General features: G+C 40.0%; 1 protein-coding gene across 2 annotated transcripts in view; it reads left to right on the top strand.

Annotated features, from left to right (window-relative positions):
• Positions 1-15,596, top strand: part of LOC125447464 (A-kinase anchor protein 8-like) — a 30,199-nt gene extending 14,603 nt beyond the window's left edge. For both annotated transcript variants that reach the window (XM_048521827.2, XM_059639883.1), the window contains 7 exons: positions 3,329-3,380; positions 5,474-5,540; positions 6,106-6,247; positions 9,499-9,604; positions 13,486-13,616; positions 14,051-14,146; positions 14,911-15,596. In XM_048521827.2, the coding sequence (XP_048377784.1) occupies positions 3,329-3,380; positions 5,474-5,540; positions 6,106-6,247; positions 9,499-9,604; positions 13,486-13,616; positions 14,051-14,146; positions 14,911-15,336 (1,020 nt within the window). In that variant the 3' untranslated portion in view covers positions 15,337-15,596. The remainder of the gene's footprint in view (positions 1-3,328; positions 3,381-5,473; positions 5,541-6,105; positions 6,248-9,498; positions 9,605-13,485; positions 13,617-14,050; positions 14,147-14,910) is intronic.
• Positions 15,597-16,170: the final 574 nt, after the last annotated feature.

Raw genomic sequence — 16,170 nt, 5'->3', positions numbered from 1 at the left:
AGCAGGTTGTAAGAGTCTTCCTTTATTGCTGTCTAAACTTCTTCAACTCCATCACAAGGTTCACCTGCACACTAAGCAGTGACCTGTAAAAACACTTCAATCCCCAAAAACAGCATTAATAGTCAATGCTAATGACCCTGAATTTTTCATTAAATTTTAGCGTATGAACCAGTCATTTCTACAGCATTTTTGAGTGGGCGTTCACAATGACTACAAACGTTGAGCCCATGAATAAGTTTGGCTTAGTTGATGTGTGACCGAGTGCTGGGTTTACCCTGACAATTCTTTCTTTCTGCTAACCCCCCCACCCCCAACTTCCTGCATACAGAGGGCTACTGGCAGTAATTTTTGTCCTTGTGGCACTCTGGACTTTGCCCCACCAATGTGGCTATGTCTGCATCCAATCCTGGCCTCCAGCTGTAACCTACGCCAACGTGTTTATTTTCAACATCCCTGGATGACCCTGGTGGAGTTCAAGCACCATCTGATGGCAGCCTTTGCTTGGGACAATCACTTTTGCTCCCACAATAAAATGCTGTCTTTTGTGGTGATCTGGTCTTGCTGGATCCAGGAGGTTTCACTTCTGGTGTGATGGCCCTTTTTTTTGTTTCCTCCATCATCACTGGCTGTTTTAATATTTCCTGGACCAGAACGTTTTGCATCCAGTTTGATGTTGTCAGCATTAACCAGAAGGGTGTCCAAAAAGTAGAAATTAAAATGGACTCCTCTATTGGTGACACCATCAGTAGTGTATCTGCCAACAAGAGGCAGCTCAAGGTATCAGCGTTTGCTACTTCGCTTCCCAGATAGTGTTTCAACTTTTAATTCAGTAGTCGTCACTCATCCTACTTGAAGCTGTGTGTGGTACGTCCTTGTCCTTTCTGAGTAGCCCTAGCAGGGACTTAAGTTCTGTTTGGTCTTGATGGAATTTCCTTGTACCAAAGATGACCACTAAACCTTCCTTCCTCTATCTGGGTACAATTGCGTTCTGCATCAGCCAAAGTCCAGGAAGCATACGCTTTTGGGGTTCCTGAGCAATGGGCCATCTGTGACCCAACAATATCCCAATATCTTACAAGGAGGCATTGTATGTCAGCACATGATCTAGCTTGGGATCATACTGTGCTAACATCTTAGATGACAGTAGCTTCTGCTTCTGCTTCCTTCAAGGCTATGTATTGACAATGAAACCATTCCAAGGTTGACACTTTTTCAGTAGCAGGTGCAAGGGTGCCAAGATGGAGGCCAGGTTATGTATGAACATTTTGTAATAATTCATGAACCTAGGGAAAGACCTAAGCTTCGATACAGAGATAGGAAAATGGGGCACATTTTCTTGCAACAGGTATAACCTGTTCTTGCCAACTTTATAGCCCAAGTTAGTCTCTTAGGGTGCCTGGAACACACATTTTTCCCTTCTAAGGTGTATGCCTGCCTTGGAAAAATGTCTAAGGATTACATCCAAGTTGTCTGAGTGCTCTTCATTTGTCTTTTCTGTTGTTAGCACACCAGCCAGGGGTAGACCTTTGCAAAATGTTCACCATACACGCTCACTCATGCAATGCTGTGCGCGAGTACCATCTAAGAACTGGGTGACTACTTAACTCAGATGCCTATTTTGGCTCTGCTTTGGGTGTAGCTAAACAATTTAACTGTTTGAAGCCAGACGTAGGTGGGTTTTCCAGGGTTTACAGTCTTTTGATACTGGCCTGACTTCTTTGACTCAATTCAGGCCAAGTGGCTTCCCAACTGACAGTATCATGTCAGGAATGCTTATCTCAAATCGAAGACTACTTCTATGAGTGAATTTCGTCAACGTATTTATTTTTTCTCGTCACCACTTAAATAACTCTGCAGAGGCCGGCATCCCATCGCCAAGTCACACTTTATCCACACTTTGACTGTCTCTGACATTGACCCAGCTCTGTTTGAACAGAGCCCCTGACATATCTGTCAGCTCGGGCTCCCTGATTAGACCAGGTCAACAGCCCAAATAAGGGATCTTGAACTCTGACGTTTTACCTGGCTGACTTTGTTACAATCACTATACTGTGTACCTGAACCACAAGATGTCTTTGTTCAATAACACTCTCTGCACTACTGTTAACTGTATAAGTGTTGCCCTTGTTCATATGATCAAAATGCAACACCGAATTAAACTCCATCTGCCACTTCTTGGCCTCTTGAGTTGGCCAATGCTCATTGCTGGAGAAACACTTTAAACTTTTGTTCTATTAGGCATTGCTACTTTTGACAGCACCAGTGTCAGTCTGCTTAAAGCATTGCATAAATTGACAACAACATAATTGATGGATAATAGGTCAGTTTAAAAATTGAGCGTAGTTCAGTATGTTGTGATTAATAACAGCAAATAGCAAACTACCATTAGAATTCTGTCAGTAAACACTGCTAAACATAGATGCCTTGTTATTTATGCTGTTACTGGTCACAAAGTGCTATTAAGCACAAAATGTTTGACAACTGAACAAGTGTAACTGCATTTCAAAGTAAATCACTATACATTTCAGGCATTCCTAACTTACAGCATTATGTTAATACAAATCCTTTATCCTGCTAAATTACAGTAATCACAGGGATGGCCTCAGATCAAAACAGTTTTTTCTAGGTATAAATATTTTCTTCTACATATGATAGTCTCATTTAGTCATCTTGGGCTGAATCTCTCTTGATATTTTGGCAATGTCATTTTCATCAAGTTTTGTGAAGGGTTTCTCTCCGTGGAGCTTTGTGGTTTTCTTGTGTTATTGCCAAAGTCACCTTCTTAACTACATACCACCACACCCCTACAGCATTTCTCTCTGGTGCTGGCCTGACCCTCTCACTTGTCATAGCTTGAAGTACTTGATGTTGTTGGAATATTGTGGAATTCCTGGCACTGGCATCATGTTTACAAGGCTAGTGGACACTGGATAGTTTCGAGTTACAATCACGACAGTTCACAGACTGGAAATGTCTTGGAATAATTTATTCAAGAGCTGCAATATATGTTATGTGGGATAGAAGGCAAACTGTTATCAATTGTCATTAATTTCAAATCAGTGGCAATTATGAAACAAGATGGGCAAGGTTGAAGCATAGAGAAGGAAGAATGTGGGGAATGTTTATTTTTATTTCTTGTAAGTGTGCTGTGGAAGCATCAAAATGAGGACTTTTTAGTATCTTCACAGTGCATATCTATCTTGCTTTAAGTGTAGTTGGTGCTTGTAAAGATACACCCTTGCCTACCAGCCTGTGTTAGGATCAAACCTGACTACTTTGTTTTAGAAATCTAAACTTTTAGATTTACTGTGAATTGCATCCTTTTCAGGGTGGTGAGGACAAGGATTCAAGTGAGAAAGGCGAGAAGAAACCAAAGCGTTGTAAGTTTTAACTTAAACAGTAGTTTCTTCAGTGATTGCTGTAAAACATGTAAACCTTGCCAATTTTCATTCGTGTACGTGATACAGGAGAGCACAGAGATGCCCACTTATGTTTTGGGACATGAATGCTGCTATTCACTCCCTCTTTTACTGTCACTTCTTGAAATAGGGCACCCTAGACTGAAATCCTAAATTGGGGTATCATTCCTAAAATGATACCTAATCCAGGCTTAGTTAGGTCTTCTCAATAGATAATTTTAGAATAGGGTAAAACTGAGTGGAATTCCAGAATGTAGGCAGATTTTTAAATAAGTTTTGAGGAAAGCAGGCAGGAGTTTCGTGAATTTTGAAGGGCTCCCAAGGATCTTAACTCACAATCTTAACAGCTTTCCTAGTGTTATTTCTCTTCCATCTCTGCCCAAAAAATCTTGTCAAATTGTTTACATCCAATACTGCATGCGATGAAATTCCTTTCAGTTAAATGCTGCAAAGCTTTATTCTCTTAATTATGGGAAATAGTTGTCGCTGTCAGCGATAGCATTAAATGCCAGGCCCTAAGTGCCTTTGAAAATGCAGTAGTGAGCTGCCCTTCTTGAACCACAGTTCATATGGTGTAGATACACACTCATTGCTGTTAGAGAGATAATTCCAAGACATAATTTGAGCCAGACATGCTGAAGAAGTGGTAACATTTTCCACATCAGGATGGTGATTGGCTTGGAGGGGAAATTGTGAGTGTTGATGTTCTCTTGTATGTGCTTTCCTCGTCCATCCAGATGCTGGTGGTAGTTGCACTGCATCTTGTAGTTGGTATTCTGCTACTAAGTGTTGATAAAAGAGGAAATGAATGTTTATGGGTGTAGTTCCAGTCAAATAGGGTTGCCTTGTCTTGAATGGCATCCAAGCGTCCTGTGTGGTTTGTTATATTTATCCAGGCAAATGGGGTATATTTCACTCCTTGCATCTTGTAGAGAGCGGGCAGGCTTTGGGGAGCCAGGATATGACTCAATCACAACGGTATTCCTTGTTTCTGACCTGCTGTTTAGGCCACTATTGCTATGCAGAGTTCAGTCTCTTTCTGGTCAATGATCAGTTCCAGGGTGTTGGTAATGGGGGAAACCAGCGATGATAATGCCAAACTTTCAAGCGATCAAGTTTAGATTCTTTCTTATTACAGATGGTTTTTGCCTAGCAATTGTATGGCATGAATGCTACTTGCAGTTCCATATCTGGATGTTGTCCAGTTTGTGCTGCATTTAGACATGGACTTAAATGTGTAGGGAATCCTGAATGGTACAGAACACTCTGACCTTGAGATAGAGAGACAATCATTGATCAAACAGCTGAAGATGTTGGGCCTACACTGTGTCTTCAGGAGTGCCTGCAGATACATCCTGGAGCTGAAATAATTGAACTCCAACTATCTTCCTTTGTGTCAGGTATGATTCCAACCAATGGGCAGTTATCCTTTTGATTTCCCATTAACTTCAGTTTTGTTAGGGCTCAGTGGTGCGATGCTTGGTTAAAACCACGAGCTCTTCTGTAGCCTAAGAATCTATCCTACTGTCAGACTAAATGAGACTGTCTAAATCCTTGGTATTCTTACCGAATTCAATATTAAGTTAATAACGAATGTTTATTTCAGCATGTAATTACCTCCAGGTTTTAATTTTTTCCAGTGAGATTTTCTTTTTTGAAACATATCACCCAATAAGGCAGTGTAAAAGCATTTATGAATGAGTCATGTTCTATTTCTGATTTATGTATCTTGTCCTAATAGTCAGTCACAACTTCCTACCATTTTTAAACTGGCAATTTTTTTAAAAGCCAGGGAAATAATTGATACGTCCCTTGTGACAAATACCGTTTGTTGAATGCAGGCTTTGAACCACCATGGCCAGAGCTCAGTACAGACCCCTTTGAAGCACTTTGAGAGATGCAAACAGTGTAGCATGTTACTAGGGACTATAAACTTGACAGACTGAGTGGAGGACTAATCACTTCATACTCAGCAAATGAGACTGTTGCATGGCTTTGATGCTTTGCATTAATAAATTGAAAGATAATACATTGACAGTTTTGTTTTCAAATAGTTCCTACTATGCAAGAGAAGAAGAAGACTGGCAAGCCCAAGAAGAATCGTGACCGCCTCGCAGAGAGGTACCCTCTAGTGGCATGGTGCTGTTTTGGTCAGGAATTAGTTGTTGTCTATCTTGTTTATTCATTTTATTATTCACATGTTGTAGAAATGTGCAATGCTGAGTTTCTGTGTAAGTTTTTGTGCTTAAGAAAAGGTGGGAACTCCTTTTTTTAGCTATTTTCTCCTCTTACTGCTTACAGAGGAAGTATTGGGTGGTAGTGGTTACTGTCCTCTCGTAAGAATTAATCACTTCTGTGAACTCCAGTGGTTGCACAAGAGCATCATTTATGTTGGGAAAAAGGAGGCATGTCCACCTCCCAGTGCACTCTACACTGGGCAGGGTTGATACTGCCTTTAACATGTAAAACTTGAGCAACTACCCAAGGCATTCAACTTTAATACTACTACTTAAATTAGTTCTGAATCTTGTATTGGCAATAGCAGTATCTATGTAATGTTATTTTGCGTTATTAATATGTATGTGATTACTTAATAATTGGAAGTGTACATAAATGCTTTGGAATTTCTTTATTATACTTGGGATAGATCCCTCGTGTTAATCCTGTTTGGGTTTTTTATTTGCAGGATAACATATGCCTGTTCAGTCTGTAAGTTCCGTACATTTGAAGATGAGGAGATTGCTGCTCACATGAAGAGCAAGTTTCACAAAGAAACTTTAAAATTCATTGGGACCAAGCTTAAACCGCAGACTGCTGACTTCTTGGATGTATGCATTTTTCTGCCTTTTTAAAATAATAGTTTTCTTGTGGGATATCCAACTGTAACCTTGAGTTTATGTTTGAAACCTTGGAAGTTTGTTCCTGTTACTTCACTAGTAGTGAATAAATTCTAAAGCAGGTGACTAAGGTCTCACTGGGTTAAAATGTATGAAAATGTTGATTGAAGTCTACCTTGGGTGTTTCATGTGGCTGTGGACCAAAGATGTGCTTGAATATTGCAGCCATTGGTGTTTAGATGAGACAAACAAATTGCTGGAGAAACTTAGCAAGTCTGGCAGCATCTGTGGAGAGAAAACAGGCTTAACTGAAGAAAGGTCACTGGACCCAAAATGTTAAGTCTGCTTTCTGACCATAGATGCTGCTAGACTGCTAAGTTTCTCCAGCAATTTCTGGTTCTGTTTTTGAGTTCCGGAATCTTTGTTTGTTTTAATGTGTTTGGGGCAGGTTGCTTTGTTTTTCTCCCACGCTCTATTTTGTCTATGTCTCTGTGGCTCTATCAGCATGCATAATTACATTGTAATCGAGAACAGAATCTCTGGCCATGGTTTCTTCCAGTACAGAAGCTAACTGAATACATCTGCGCCAGTCTAGCTGATGACTAACCGTGCTGTGATCAAGAAACAAATTGGCATGTTTGAAGTACTGATAATTAAGCCTTAAACTGTTGGAGCTTCACAGCTTGGAAAAGATTTACAAGAATGTTGCCATGGTTGAAGGGTTTGAGTTACAGAGAGACGCTGAACAGACCAGGGCTATTTTTCCTGGAGTGTTAGTGACTGAGGGTTGACCTTTTCGAGGCTTGTAAAGTCATGAGGGCACAAATCGGGTAAATAGACATTGTCTTCTCTCTGGGGTGGGGAAGTCCAGAACTAGAGGGTATAGCTTTAATATGAAAGGGGAAAGGTTTTAAAAAAGCTCTAAGGGGAAACTTTTTCACGCAGAGGGTGGTGCGTGTATAGAATGAGCTGTCAGAGGAAGTGCGAGGGTGGTACATTTACAACTTCTAAAAGGCATCTGGATGGATATATGACGGAGAAGGGTTTAGAGGGATATGGCCCAAATGCTGGCAGGTGGGACTAGATGTATTTAGGATATCTGACCAGCATGGACAAGTTGGACCAAAGGGTCTGTTGTTGGAGCCAACGGATCGTGCTGTACATTGCTACAACTCTAATTCTTAAGTAGAAGAAATTTGCAGTTTCAGATTATCATTAATCTTAAGGGGAATATAAAGTAATGGATCTCTTGGAGTATGTGGTAGTCTAGTGAAAGTTCAAAATCATGCCTGTAAACTCTTTTTATAGTGGTTATTTGATCTTATGATAACATTGTCCTAATCTGATCCTAAAAGAAGGTATTGCATTCATCTTTTGAAAGCAACTGATTTTATGTTTTGTAGTTGGGGTGCTATTTGTAAAATCAGATATGTTTGCAAAGAGTCATTAGACAATAGACAGCAGGTGCTGGAGTAGGCCATTCGGCCCTTCGAGCCAGCACCACCATTCATTAATCCATAAACCTAAAGCCAATTTCCTTGAATGCAGTGAAAATACATTGTAAACCTTGTAAGTTAAACCTGTCAGCTTAAAACCTAAACTAAGATATTTTGGATCAGCAAGGAACTGACCAATTTAACTCTCAATGGAGGTGCTCTAGATGGCCAAATATGCACTGGTTTGATGGTTTGGCCATGCTAAAAAATGGCCGCACTGTGTCAGAGGATTTGCAGGTTTGTTATCTTAGTCATGGTTAAAAACCCATGTGGGGTTACGGATGGGATGTATGTTTGGGTGGGATGCACATTTGGTGGGCTGAATGGCCTCTTTGTGCACTGCAGAGATTCTGTCATAGACTGGGTCCTCTAATGAAATGTGAATCTTCCTGGGAGTGCTAAGACCAGCAAAGTTATCTCTTGGTGGAATGCATCTGCAAGTATGTTATAGCAAAAAACAAGTTCACTAATATCAGTGCTTGGAATCCTTAATGGAGACATCTCAAATATTATTATCTCATGATTTTTATTGTTGTGAGGATGCAATAATGTGCCTAAACTCTTCATAATAGATAAATTATTGAGAGTAGCACCTCTAAATTAAATTGTAGTAATGAACACTATCATAGAATATATAATATTTGAACACAATCATTTCATTTAAGCAGATAATGACCACTCTAAGTGAAATTCAGTGGTCTATTTTCTGACTAATGTGTTAGATGTATAATCAATTCAAAATAGTTATAATGTGACTATTCTACTTTAAATATGTATGCAGTGTTTAAATCCTTAAAAAATTACATATTTAAACAAATAAGATTAAAAGAATACTACACTCTCAAACTGGAATAATTCTGTTACACTGTCTGCCTCAACCTTCAAGCAAGTTGGTGTCAAACTTGACCCTTTTGTGTTCGAAGATGAGACACCTCTATCTCTGTCCTAGCTTTATAAGTTCAAAAGTTTATCTGTAGGTGTAGAAGAGGTTTTCATTATTAGTTGTATACTGAAAAATATTTAGTTTAGTCTTTACAGCTTTCTTTATGGATGGTTCATTGGCCTTTTGTCTGGTTTCTTGACTTTCACTGTTTTCAAACAGTAAACACCCATGATCTTTGAGGTCCTCGAGAGCCATACACTAAAAATGTTTTCTCACAGTTCCTTGACATTTGATTAAATGTTACGTGGTGTATTATTTCTATTGATTTCTTTGCCTTAATTGTTTTGTTTAATCAATCACTTTTTTGACATGGTTTGGTTCTATTGATAGTTTGTAGCCTTTTGATACCTGAGCAATGTAGTTATTCAATGCTGGTGTAAATTTGATAGGCTATGCAACTGTAAGGCATTACACTGGAGATATTTGGATGTGCGTACTTGCAGCTGGGATCACTAGCTAGACATCAGAATTGAGAGTTTGACTCAGGCCAATTACAGTCATTCCTTCATAACCATAAGGGTTCCGTTCCTGAGAACCGTTGCAAATAATGAAATGCACAAGTGCAGCAATCATTAAAAATAGGTTAAAATGGTTAAAAATATCACCGGATATGCGATTTTTGCTTACAGTTGTATTTTGTTGTTACTTAGCATAAATAGACAAATTTGTGATTTGGCTGATACTGAGGATTTACCATACCTTTTACTTGTAACTCTAACCTACCAATTAGCTACTGAGCATTAGGGGAGCCAGGCTGACTTTAATTTCATGTGTGGTAATGAACGCTCCAAATTTTATTGTAGGAGTATATCTCTAACAAGAATAAAAAAACACAAAAACGTCGGGAGCAAATCGGAGATGAAACTATTCTGAAAAAGCAGCTGATGCAGCAACATGATGTACTCCAAGGTAAGTCAGAAACTAATTGTTTAATGCCCACTTCTATTTGATTTCTAAGAATTAATTCGGTAAACTACGATTGTAACAGTTTAAAATAAATTTTTTGAAATTTAGGGAGCAGTTGCCTGGGCTACCCCTAGACTATTAATCCAGAAACCCAGGTATTGTTCTAGGAATCTGGGTTTGAATCCTTCCATGGCAGATGGTGGAATTTGAATTCAACTAAAAATTTGAATTGAAGAGTCTAATGATGTCCATAAAGCCACTGTTCATTGTTGGAAAGCAACTTATCTGGTTAACTAATCTCCTTTAGGGAAGAAAAACTGCCATCCTTACCTGATTTAGCTTGCATGCAACTTTAGACCCACAGCAATGTGATTGACTCTTTAAATTGCCCTCTGAAATGGCCAAACAAACCACTCAGTTATAACAATTACTGGAAGGTCTCAATAAAGAAATAAAACTGACCACCTCGTATCAACCTAAGTACCTGAAACAGCAATGGTAAAAACAGCCCTATCAACCCTGCAAAAGTCTTCCTCACTAACATATGGGGCTGGTGCCAAAATTGAGAGAGGTGCCTCAGACTAGTTGAGAAGGACCCTCACAGACACGTACAAGTGGTTTCTTACCTTAGGTATTGTTAGATACTGTTCCAGACATCACCATCTTTGGCTGTATCCTGCCCTGCTGGCAGGACAGACCCAGCAGAGGTGGCAGCACAGTGGTATACAGTCAGGAGAGAGTTGCCCTGTGTATCGTGAGCATTGACTCAAGGTGCCATGAAGTCTCATGGCATCAGATCAAACACGGGCAAGAAAATCTGATTACCACGTAGCATGTTTCAACTAATGAATCAATGTTCCGCCATGTTCAATAACGTTTGGAGAAAACATCGAGCATATACTCAGGTTGGTGGGTTCCACTGTTCACGTTCAAGAGTGACTTGGCATCAGCTCCGCTGATTGAACTGATGGAGTCCACAGACTGGGTCTGTGACAGGTGGTAAGAGAACCAGCAAGAGGGGAAAATATACTTGCTGTCATCCTCACCACTCTGCCTGCCTCAGGTACACCTTCACATGTCAGTATCAATGAGAGTGACCACTGGACAGTCTCCTTGTGAGATCACTGCCCTGTGTTTATATTGTTAACACTTTTAATTGTGTTCTGTGGACACAAATGCTGTGCTAAAGGGGACAGATTTCAAACACAGCTAGCAACTTAAGACTTGGCATCTGTGAGGAGCTGTGGACCAATAACAACAGAAAAAATACCTAAAAATGAAGTGACAACCTGGTGAAGCTGCAAAACACAAGACTCGTGTGCTAAACAGTATAAGCCGGAAGCGATAGAACTTAAAAATCTGACAATGAATGGATCAGGTGTAAGCCCTGCAGTCCTGCTATGTCCATTTGAGAGTGGTGGTAGATAATTAAAACAATTCACTGGAGGAGGTTACTCCACAAATAACCCCATCCTGATTGACAGGGACACTGAGCTCATGAATACAAAAGATAAGGTTGAAGTATTTGCAACAGTCTTCAACCAGAAATGCCAAGTGGCTGATTCATCTCTGCTTCCCCCAGAGATTTGCAGCATCACACATGGCAGTCTTCAGCCACTTTGATTCAATTCATGTGACATCAGGAAACTTGGAGGTGCTAGGTACTGCAAATGCTGTGGACCCTGAAAACATTCTGGTGATGGTACTGAAGACTTGTTGTCCAGAACCTGCTGCATCCTTAGCCAAGCTCTTCCACTACATTTGCAACACTGTCTTCTACCTGACAATTGTGCTGATATATCCTGTATGCAAAAAAGCAGGACAAATCCAAACTGGCCATTTACTGCCTTATAAATCCACTCTCATCAGTCAAGTGATGTAAGCTGTTGTCAATTACCTGCTCATTGATGTTGAGCTTGGGTTCCATCAGCTTCTGGCTTCGTTGCAGCCTTGGTTCAAACATGGATAAGTGTTAAACTTCGGAGGTGAGGTGAGAACGACAGCCTTTGACATAAAGGGCATACTTGACTGAGTGTGGCATCAGGGAGCCCTAACACAGTGAGAGTTTATGGAAATCTGGGGAAAGCTCTCTACTGGGTTGTATTCATACTTCGCACAAAGGAAAGTGTTTGTGATTAGATCAGTCATCTCAGCTCCATGGTATCTCTACAGGAGTTCCTTTGCATAGTGTCCTAGACCCAGCTGTCTTTAGCTGCTTCATCAATTACATTTGTCCATCACAAAGTCATTAGTGGGTATGATTGCACCATTCAGGATTCTTTAGATGCTGTGGCTGTCTATGACTAAATATGGGAAGATCTGGACAATATCTATGCTTGGGATGAAAAGTGGCAAAGAACATTTGTGACCCACAGACGCGAGGCAATCCCGTCCCCACCCTTTGACGTTTACTAGTACTACCATCACTGAATCTGCCGCTACCAACATCCTCGGCTTTACCATTGATCAGAAACTGAACTGGACTGGCCAGACCAATACAGTAGCTGTAAGAGCATCTTGGAGGTTGGGAATAGTGCAGCAAATAACTCTGACCTGACTCCCCAAAGCCTGTCCAACATCGAAAAGACACAGTTCAGGTTTGTAATCAAACACTCATCTGGAAGAAGTGGGGAGTATATCTCTAGCCACAGTTGAGAAAATTGTTATCATTCAGGACAAAGTCCACTTGATTGGCACTGTGTTTGCTTCCTCCACCACTGATCCAGTAGCAGCAATGCGTACCATCTACAGGATGCATTCCAGAAGTTCACCAAAGTTCCTTTGATGGCACTTTGCAAACCCACAACCACTAACATCTGGACAGACCAGGGTTGCAGTTTTACCTGGGAACACCACCACTTATGAGGGTGTCATCTCGGCTAAAATTCTGGGGTTCCGACTGCCGTGGATCTATTTGTAACAACCAACTACCAGTGACATGCTTTTCCCACTTTTGAATGCTTGAAAGAACTTTGATCATATTTTAACCAAGATCATTTCAGAAGCAATGCCTTATTGTGATGTAGTTAAAGTAGGCAGCCTGACAAGGTGGAAAATGAAACATACACAGTGTTTTTAAAGTATGGGGGGTGGGGGGAAAGTTATCTATTATTTCTCCCTTATCCAGGAATGGTCAACAGTGATATTGGGTGCAGGAGTAGGGGAAAGTGCATGCTACGATATTGCTTCATGTCTAAATGCTAACATTTAACTGAAAATAGTTGGTTGTGAAATACCATGTGCAGGCATGTAGCTCAGTGAAGTTACACAAAAACAATTAAATTTGAACTCTACAGATAATGTCTCTTTAAATTTGGGTGTTGACGTGGAATATTATTTGTACTTGAGAATTATTGGTGTGGATAGAATTTGCAAATGTCAGGCACATTTCCTGAACCACACTTAAATATTTGTACTGTTTTTTTTGCTCTTTATTGCTTTTGTGTACCTGAGTGATAGAATTGTGAGAGCAAGCCAGGATATGAGGACAGTCTAGCCCAAACTACCAAAGCTATTTATAATGCTGTGTAGTAATTCTCATTTCCTTTCAAGATAAGGTGTAATAGATGTCACTTCAGTGCAATCCTGCTTTATCTCGGAGTATTAATCACATTGAATAAGAACTTCCTATTCCTGTTTTTATGCCTTGAGCTTGTAGGTGTGTTGTTGACTATTCATCTGTTGCTCTGATTTATGCTTTGGTTCAGCATAATGTTGTTTGTGAAGTCCCCACAGAAACTGGACAAATATACAGTTATTGTCAGTGGTCACAGTAAATCTACCTTTTGTTATAATGTTTTGTATTCACTTAATTTTGGATTTATGCCTACTGCAATTCCAATTAAATTTTGTTTCTGTAACTAGATTTCTTTTTCTTACTGTAGGCATTGGTATGGAACAATGCATGAAAAAGGTGGAGGCAGCTCATTGTATGGCTTGTGAACTGTTCATCCCTATGCAGACTGGCTTCATTGGGCAGCACTTAAGGTCAGCTGAGCACAACAGAAACCGCAAAGTAAGTGATGGAACAGTTTCAGATCAGTAAAATCTTTGACTATAAAACATAATCCCCAGCTACCAGCAAAGCATTTTCTTTGAAATTAGTTTCATTTTTGTAATGATAGTCTTCATCCTGTTCTATTCTAATCATTCAGTGCCCCTTAATCACCCCCACTCCTTCCTCAATGCTTTCTCTTCTTGCTATCTGCTTGTCCCCCACACCACGCAAGTAGGCCAATAAAAAAGTATTGAATGCATTGTGGGAACTGTTTGTGATGTGTGATATATGAATTTATTTTCTGCCGCGGGTTCACATGTTGTGTGAGAAGTATTTCTGGATAAATGTGGATTTGATTCAACATTCAAGATATTTAATTGAAAAGCTCCATAATCCATGAAATCCTAGGTTTCTACAGTATTAACTTGCTGCTGTTTGTTTTTCTTAACCAGATGGCAATTGAGAGAGCCAAAAAGGGTAGCCTTGTTATTGCGAAGAGTATTCTGAATAACAGCAACATTGCAACAATGCTAGAGAAGTATGTCAAGGTGAGCATATACTAGTCTTGTTTGATCACTGTTGCGAAGAAGGAAAACAATTAATTGCCTTGTCTAGCATTATTAAGTCAGGTTTAGCAAAGGGTCAGCACAGTATGCGGCTTGAGGAACATAACAGGCCAGCATCAGGGGAGCAGAAAAGTTAAGTTTTGGGTTTTGGACCCTTCGTCATCTGCCTGAAACCCTTTGACCACATACTTAAACCCAGCCCATTCTTGCTCTTCTGATGCTGCCTGGTCTGCTGTGTGTCCCTGACTCCAGCATCTGCACTTCTTGCTATCTCTTTAGCAAAGGGTTAATGTTGACCCAAGGTCTCTGAACTGCCTTAACAATTCTAAGCAGCTTATCCAAACATCTAAGTTTGTTTTGAGATAATTCATTTCTGTTCTGCTCTAGGCTACTCCATTTGTGCTCCGTGTTGACTGCATTTTGTTGTGGGGCAGTCTCACTTTTATGGACAAGACTATGCAAATTAACTTAAAATTATAAAGCTTAGTAGAAAGGATTTTTGGCCCAAATGTGAGACCAGTTCTGTAGTGAGATTTTGTTCTGTTGACCACAGTGTCCCTGGTGGTTAATCAAATTTGGATTTGTCTAGAATTTCACACCTTGTTCCTAAATTTTAATAGGATTAAGAGCTAGGCTCTTGAATAAAGGAACAAAATAACATTGCCCAAATCAGTGATTTGCATTGCATCGTTGTCAGTTCTACATACCATTCCTAATGCTGCTTGTTAAATTTGTTCACTCCAAAGGGTGAGAAACCATTCACTGATGATCCAGATGACAAAGATGAAGAAGAAGGTGGCATGCAAGAAGGTGATGGTGATGGTGAGGGTGATGGGCTCAATGACAGCATGAATGATGGAGAGAAAAGAGAGGGTGAAGAAGGAGAAGGTGGTGAAGAGGTTGAAGGTGGTGATGGTGAACAGGATGATGGTGAAGAACATGCTGAGGGCGATGAAGGAGAAGAAGCAATAGATAGACCTGAGGATGCAGTTGATGCAGCAGATGAAGAAATGGAGGCAGAGGGAGAGCCTGAAGCTGAAATGGAAGATTTGGGAGAGGGAGAGGATGATGTGACTGAAAGCAAGGACCCTGAAGAACCTTTTGAAGCTGATGAAGATAAGATTCTAGAAGGAGAGGATGATGCATTGCCATTTGACACAGAGTTAGAGTAAATTTAGTGACTTGATAAACAGATGTGGATAAATGATTATGTTCCCCAGTCATTCACTAAAACTTATACTAGTTTTAACGTTTCTCATTGTTTGACCTGCTAGTAGATTTGTGTTATTGCTGTACTTGAGTTCCAGCTGATTGTTTCATGAGTCTAGTAAATGCTTCCTATGTACTGTGCTGAATGGCTTTTCATGATGTAGACCATAAGCTCTCCTGAACCTTTGTGTGAAACATTTTACAATAAACATTCTTTCTATAATCTGACTAATGTTACAATTTTTTGAAGCATGTCAGATGAGGATCTTCAGGACTAGGCATTATGGAAATGAGATGTATGGAAGGGGTTTTTGCTTTTGTCAGTTTAAAAACTGATGTTTTGGGCTTTGTAAACAAAGACACTGTGTTTAGTAACACAAAATAATGAATGTGTTGTTAGATAGTATGTGGAACAGCTACAGTACAGATTGACCTTGGATTAGATCCAGCACATTATATATGGATAGCTAATAAGCAGCAAAACGGAAAATGGGTAGGCAAGATGAAAGAGGTTATGATTAGATGGAAGTCAGGAGGTGATTAAGAACTGGTAATAGTGAGAGACAAAATAGCATTGATGAGAAGCATTGAGGAACTATCTATAGCATTGAAACCTAAAGGATGTATGAATGGTTACAGCAGGATTACTGTTAAATAGTAATGACAAAGGTGATTAGCATTAATTCCTTACGCTTTACAAGTGTCCTTAGATGATTCCTCCTGTGATTCCATCTCTCCTAATCTCACCTGTTGTTCCATATTCACTATACTTTCTGACCTTCCCCTCTCTGGTGAAT

Source organism: Stegostoma tigrinum, chromosome 35 (genome assembly GCF_030684315.1).
Source record: "Stegostoma tigrinum isolate sSteTig4 chromosome 35, sSteTig4.hap1, whole genome shotgun sequence".
Classification (NCBI taxonomy): Eukaryota; Metazoa; Chordata; class Chondrichthyes; order Orectolobiformes; family Stegostomatidae; genus Stegostoma; species Stegostoma tigrinum.
This window is presented reverse-complemented; position numbering and strand designations above follow the sequence as displayed.